The 7,539-nt window shown below is 39.6% G+C and overlaps 1 protein-coding gene across 10 annotated transcripts in view; it reads left to right on the top strand.

The window, feature by feature from the left end:
* Positions 1–7,539, top strand: part of Osbpl8 (oxysterol binding protein like 8) — a 138,633-nt gene that overhangs the window by 125,826 nt on the left and 5,268 nt on the right. For all 10 annotated transcript variants that reach the window (XM_026784483.1, XM_026784481.1, XM_026784479.1 and 7 more), the window contains 4 exons: positions 1,163–1,348; positions 1,976–2,063; positions 6,373–6,478; positions 6,981–7,083. In XM_026784483.1, coding sequence (XP_026640284.1) covers positions 1,163–1,348; positions 1,976–2,063; positions 6,373–6,478; positions 6,981–7,083 — 483 coding nt within the window. The remainder of the gene's footprint in view (positions 1–1,162; positions 1,349–1,975; positions 2,064–6,372; positions 6,479–6,980; positions 7,084–7,539) is intronic.

Below are 7,539 nucleotides of genomic sequence, written 5' to 3'. Positions count from 1 at the left end.
TCTCTCTCTCTCTCTCTCTCTCTCTCTCTCTCTCTCTCGCCTATGTACATTTATCCAACACTATGACCCATTTATAAGTCGTTTTTATATGAATCTGTCTTTATTGCATATTGATAATAGTTTTTTGACCAGAAGCGTTGTTAAAATTGTAAGCACCTTGGTCACAGCAGTCCTGGGATCCTGGCTCCGCCTCTCTCAGGTTTTAATATGGCGGAGGCAGTTCACCTCTTGCTCTGGGACTGCCAGGTGGGAGCCGTCCTCACCTCCTCAACTCTGGGTAGCACCATGCAGGGCATAAACCCTTTTTATATGAGTAAAAGCTAAATCTGCCATATGTCCTGGAAATATCTCTGTGTATGGCAGTGGGAATCCACCATTTTTTCCTGCCTGAGTACTCCTAGCAGACCTGATCCCGCCACCTGCCCAGGTGGGGAGCAATGAGTCACGGCATGGTCTCAGCTACTTTCCTCCCAACTCCTGAGAGGGCACAAAAGCATCCAGACTGAAGTGGGTAGCAGGCATCAGCCCCAAATGTTTCAGACCACGTTAGTGTGCCATTCTCTTGGTGGAGACTGCTTGTTTGTTTCCCAGCCACCCAGAACTGAAATAAACACACAGAAACTGTATTATTTAAAACACTGTTCCGCTTATTAGCTTATGCATATTTTTAGCTGGCTCTTGCATCTCAAATGAACCCATTTCTATTATTTTATATTTTACCATGAGGCTCATGGTTTACCAGTAAAGTTCTTGGGCGCCTGCCTCCTTCAGCGGCCTCATGGAGTCTCACTGACTCCGCCCTCTTTCTCACAGCATTCAGTTAGTTTTCCCACCTAGCTCTATTCTGCCCTATCACAAGCCAAAACAGCTTCTTTATTCATTAACCAAAAAACCAACACATATATAGAAAGACTTCCCACATCATTTTAGAACACATATCATTGATTTTTCTTGCCAAAAAGAAATTAACCTTCATTTAGTGGTTGTTGCCTATGCAAGGCATTTGGTTTTGTTTCTTGACTCATTTCTAAGCATATGAGCATAAGTGTTGTCAAAGTCAGAAATCCACATGAGCAGTGTTTGCTCTCAACAAATATCTGTATAATTTGATTCTTCTAGTTGATTTTTAAAAATATTATTTTTACACTTATTTATTATTTAGACTCTGGCAGCGAGTAACAAGAGCTATAAATGCCAAAGACCAAACAGAAGCTACTCAAGAAAAGTATGTTTTGGAAGAAGCTCAAAGACAAGCTGCCAGAGATCGGAAAACAAAAAATGAAGAGTGGGCTTGTAAGTTATTTGAACTTGATCCACTCACAGGAGAATGGCACTATAAGTTTTCAGAGTAAGTAATTTAAACATTTATTTTAAAATATATAAGCATAATTTTTGGCTTTATATTTTTAGTATATTTATTATCAACTTGAATTAGGGTGAATGTTTACAGCCGTTTTAAGAATTTATGTGTGTGTGCCAGCTTCTGTGCATCTGAGTGCCATGCACATGCAGAACCCCATGAAAGTCAGAGCTCCTGGTCCTAGCTTAGTGGACGGTTGTGAGCCACCATGTGGGTGCTCTTAGCCACTAAGCCTTCACACTTCAGCCCATAGTGTGAAATTTTACTTTTATTTATTCATTTATTTATTTGGGACAGGGTCTTACTATGTTGCTCTGGCTGTCCTGGAACTTGCTATATAGACCAGGTTGGATTCAAACTTAGAGTTTCTCTTGCCTCTGCCCAGTACTGAAATTAAAAGCATGCATCATTATATCTGGCTTCACGGAGTGATATTTTAAACTTCTTGTTCTGTTATTTACTTTACATTCTAGATAGTAATTCGTTTTCCAAATAGGCTAAGAAGATTAGATATAAACAAATTTACGATTAAACCAGTCTTTGTAATTACTTAGTGAAAATCTCTTGAAAATAAATTGAATTCTGTGGCTATTTAAATTTCCTTTTTCTATTTAGTACCCGACCATGGGACCCACTTAATGATATGATACAATTTGAAAAAGATGGTGTTATCCAGACCAAAGTGAAACATCGCACTCCAATGGTATGTAACAAAAAAGTAGCTAGGTCCAATAGGCTTATAAATTTGCTAAATCGTTAATATCCATGGTAATTACATTTAAAATTTAAAATTTCAGGTAAGTAAAGAGACATAACAGATAACTCCAAGTTCTTGACACACCCCAAATACATAGGCACACACACAAATAGTATCTACCAAAAGTCTCCAAATATTGAACCATTTGCAGCAACTAAGGGAATGAAGGACCAAGAAAGGACTTCACAGCAGCAGGAAGACATTATAGCATTATAGGAGTCCTTCCTCACCTCTTCCTGGGCACACTTAGAGGCCTGTGAGGTCTGTGTTCCAGGGTAAGTCCTGATGCAGGAAGGAAGAAAGCAGACCCCACGTGTGTATAGAGGCATGTGGGCGGGCGGGCACACACACCCCACCTCTCGGGATACCTACTACCTAGACGGCACATGAGAGTATCAATAACACGAAATTATACAAAGGAACTAAACATAAATGTGAGAGCTGAAAAGTAGAGTAATGGGAAAATTTGCTAGAGAATCTAACAACAGATTTAAGTAGGTACAAGACAAAATCGGTTACATGAGAGATAAAGCTATTCAAATTATCCTGTGTGAAAAGGAGAGGGGACAAATGGATGAAAAAGTAAATAGAACCTTAAAGATCCACAGGCTCAACCTCTGTTGGGTCATGTGACTTACGGAGTCCACAAGGAGATCAGAGACAGAAATGGGTGAAACATGCTTAATTAAAGGCTCCCATACGCCCAGCGTTGATGACAGTAGGAATCTGTAAATCGAATTCCCACTGTCTGAGTAGAGTGAGCTCAGACTGTTGAAAGCCAGAAAATGGAGCCTTAAAGGCAGCAGGAAGGAACATGTAATCTTTTTATTAGATAATATTAAAGATTCCTAAAAGTCCTAGGACAACTTTAATGAGCAACCCTGGCAACATTGCAGGGTATAAAATGGACACACAGATAATATTTGTGTTTCTATATAGTGAGGAATCGCAAAGGGAAATTAAGAAAGCAGTTCAGTAAAATAGCATCCAGAAGAGAAAAATCCTGGCAATAAGTGGAGCTAAGATGTGGAAGACTTGTGCTAAGGAGTTTTGATGAGACATAAGAAGTAGAAAGACTGCCTATGCCTAGACTAGAAGAGTTCAAATCACTACAATGCCATGCTACCCCAGAACAGTCTGTAGAAATGGAAAGGCTGACCCTCAGACTCCTGTGGAATTCGGAGTGTCCCTGCATGGATAAAACAATCTCTCTTTTTGTTTGTTTTAGGGCAAAGTTGGAAGACATTTCCAAAGTTTATCACAAAGCCCCAGTAACCAAAGCAGTCATTTGGATAGGATAGGTGTGGTAGATAGGCCAGTGGAAGAAAATGAGTCTAGTTGTAAACCCATAAAAATCACGTTGTAAGGGGCTGGACAGATGGCACAGTAGTTAAGAACACTTGTTATTCTCCCAGAAGACCTGGGTTCCATTCCCAGCACCCACATGGCAGCTCCAACCACCTACAATTCTAGTTCTAGGGCATCTGCACCCTCTTCTGGCCTCCTCAGGTACTGCATGTATGTGGAGACACTCAGCCAAACACTCATATACATAAAATAAGTTTTCAAACAAAGTTTTAACAAACTTATTTTTGTCAATGATTTCTCCCACTCCTTAGAAAAATAGTAGTCTCTTGAACAAATGGTACTGAGGCAAATCCACCTGACTTCTACTGTTCAGAAAGTAACTTAGAATAGATCTATACATAAAATGAGATGTAAGACTATACAGTTCTGGGCTGGAGAGATGGCTCAGTGGTTAAGAACATTGCCTGCTCTTCCAAAGGTCCTGAGTTCAATTCCCAGCAGCCACATGGTGGCTCACAACCATCTGTAAAGAGGTCTGGCGACCTCTTCTGGCCTTCAGGCATACAGACAGAATATTGTATACATAATAAATAAATAAATAAATAAATAAATAAATAAATAAATAAATAAATAAATAAATATTAAAAAATAGGCTATACAGTTCTTAGAAAACAATCTAAGTCATCATGAATTTGTGTGTGAAAATAGATTTTTAATAAGACATTAATAGCAACAACAACCAGAGCTAAACTATGGGTGATAGAGAGCTGGCTGGCTCCTACAGGGACCTGGTTTGCTCCCAGCACCTACACAGCAACTCTCAGTTTTCCATAACCCATTTCAGGGATCTCATGCCCCAGGTGGCCTCTCCCAGCAGCAGGCACACGTGTGGTCCATACAGAGTTTCAGGCAAAGCACCATACACAAACAAACAAACCTTACTTAGGCATCATCAGACAGCTGATGCCAAGAAGAAGGCAGAAGGACAAATTACAGAATGAGAGAAATCATTTGCTAATTGTTTATCTAACAATGTTTAAATATCCAAAATATTTAAGAGTCCCTGACTTAACAAAAGACATCCTGGTTTTAAAAAACAGGCAAATGGCTTGATTAAACATTTCTCCAAAGAAGATACACAAATGACCAAAACACTTAAAATTGTTAATATTAGCTTATGAAGTGCAACCCAGAACCACAATTAGTTTGTCTCATTCCACTTAGTATGTAACTAAAAAATTAAAATAGAAAATAAAGTGTTGGTGAAGGTATGGGGAAACCAGAGCCCCAGTACATTGCTGATGGGAATGGAAAACTTTGCAGCCAGTGGGAAGACACAGTTTAGCAGGTCCTAAAAGAACATATACTATAAAATTACCACGTGACCCAGCTCTTCCACTCCAGTAGAGTTGAAAATCAGAACTGGAAATGCAGTGCAATAGTATTGATTGCAGGACAGTCACAGTGGCCAGAGGAGAGAAGCAGTGCAGGATCCACCCGCATAGGATGCAGAACAAAACAGTCTATTCATAGTTTATTGTTTATTATCAATAGACATCATTAATAAATATATCATGTATTTGCTAATGAGTTTACCTATTAATAAATATTATTTATGCATAAAATAATTAAATTCTGCTCCACGCTACATCATGGACAAACTCTAAAGGGCAAATATTCTACGGTTTCCAAGTAGGCAAAAAGTAGATTACAGTGTCCCAGTGGCCTGAGGAAGGAGAGCGTGAACAGCTAGAGAATCTGAAGATGGTACACAGCACTGTGAAATAATTACTGCTAAGTGGGCTGTATATAGTAGCTTTAAAATGGCAAAACTCTATCATATATACTGCTATCACAATTTTAAAATACAAAATTTTGTTTGAATTTATTTTTTTCAGACAGGGACTCACTATGTAGTCCTGGCTAGTCTGGATCTCACTATATAGACTCTTCTGCCCTCAAACACAGAAACTCACCTTCCCTGCCTCTGCTGAGATTGAGGTGTCCACTGACATGGTGGAGACACATGAGACACAGTGACAGCGAGGGCTCGTACGTCCCTCGCTGCTGACCCCACTTGTCGCTCTGAGGACTCCAGTGTTTCTAGTGGGGTAGATTAGGCCGAATCCACAGCCTGCCTTCTTCGTGCCCATTATACACATGTATCTTAGGCTCGTACATAAGCTCTTATACAGCTATTCCAAGGAATAACCAGGGATATGTCCGTTAGACTGGTGAAGGTAATATGGAGTTATAGATGTGTGACCATTGACTTTGTTTTCCAGCATGCACAGTGCCTCACCTTGTGATTCCCTCCTCCTCTGCATTTACGTTTTAAGTTGTGGACTGGTGACCAGAATTCCAAACCTATTAATTATTATTCTACAGTTTATTATTCCACAGAAAATTTAATCCTACTTTATGTGTAATACACATTTGAATCTTGTGCCTACACATAGATGTTTTTAGTAAGTTTAGGTGTACTGCAAAATAGTAGCATATTTTGTTTACCATAAACTGCCTAAGTATAACTAACATCGTCCAATGGGAATGTTCTAACATTGAGAACAAGATATGGATTTTCTCAACACTGCTGTGCTATGAGAAAGAGATGCGGCATTTGGGGGATGTATCTGTGTTAGTTTGTATATGCTTAAAGGTACCAACCTAATAGCCTCGGCACTGCTCTGTGAAGGAGAGTGGGTGTATGCGTACAGGTCAGGAATGGGAGGGAGATGACTTCATACATTTCTTCTTTGTAGTCTCTGTACCCAGTGAGAATCAACTAAGACAGTGGATTGCTAAGTACAGTGCATCGTTCTTGCTAAATTTCATTAGATTGCTTGTGCTTTGACTTCCAAGCATCACTCCCATCAGTGCTTTTGACAGTTGTGCAGGTGGTTTAGCTACAGGATAGTGCAAACTCACATAATATGATTTTTTTCAGGTTAGTGTTCCAAAAATGAAGCATAAGCCAACAAGACAACAGAAGAAGGTGGCAAAGGGCTATTCCTCCCCAGAGCCCGACATCCAGGACTCATCTGGAAGTGAAGGTAAAGATATTTAGTGCGGACTATTGGACGGGAGCAATCTTAAATTTTTACCGTGCTGTTAGGAATATGTAAGTGGTTTTCAAATGAACTCGAGTGTAAGAGTCTGCAAGGAGACAGGAATCAGATCTGAGCATACTTAGAAAGGGAATGAAGCTAACAGCAGCACTAGAAGTCGAAGGTCCCTGAAAGCTGAGTTCTTCAGATCTGTGCCAGTGGCTGGGGGGAGAAGAGAGTATTAGTTTCTCAAAATTAATATAGATTTTAAATGAATTATTTTTGTGTTTTAATGAATTAAAAATAAAACTGATTCCATAAGCTAAGTAATTTGTAAGTAATCTGTGCATGTTCCAGCTTTGATTTGATATGTTCAGACTTTATAAACAGAGTGTTTATTTTAATAATTTGTAGGCCATTCAAGCCAATGTGTAGAAAATTTTTATTCTACAAGTTATTAAATTCATCTATGGACTGTGACCACAGCTTCAATCTAAATGTCTTTTAGCTCAATCTGTAAAGCCGAGTGCACGAAGAAAGAAGGGATTAGACCTAGGAGACATCCAGAGTTCCATTGAGTCTATAAAACAAACACAGGAAGAAATTAAAAGGTAATGTGTTCTGACAGTGACCAGTTGTTTGAGTCCAGAGGAGTAAAGGCCCTGTTAAGAGAAATCATGCGAACTTTACATTTTTATAACATTGTAAAGTTTAAAAATAGAGTCCTGACCTCTGTTGCCTGAAGTCTGAAGCTTACAAAATTCCTCCCACACTGAACTAGTAGGGGAGATGGAGTTGTGAGATTTTTTTTCCTCTGAGGGTAGAATGTTTTATTGCTAACAGCATGCTAGGAACGTAGCCATGTTAGATGTGGAGGCCGGGTTGTTTTGAGAAAGCTGACGGACATGCTTGTTCTTGCGTCCCCTTAGTGCACGGCTGATGTGTAAGTGGGATGTGTCGCTTCTTACAATACCTCAAATGCTTGTACAGCAGTAGGCAAGTGGTCACTACCCTGAGAACACACGTGCGCTCTCTCTCTCTCTCTCTCTCTCTCTCTCTCTCTCTCT

The sequence above is a fragment of the Microtus ochrogaster genome, chromosome 24 (genome assembly GCF_000317375.1).
Source record: "Microtus ochrogaster isolate Prairie Vole_2 chromosome 24, MicOch1.0, whole genome shotgun sequence".
Classification (NCBI taxonomy): domain Eukaryota; kingdom Metazoa; phylum Chordata; class Mammalia; order Rodentia; family Cricetidae; genus Microtus; species Microtus ochrogaster.
The sequence above is the reverse complement of the archived record's forward strand: the minus strand, read 5'-3'. Positions and strand labels throughout refer to the sequence as shown.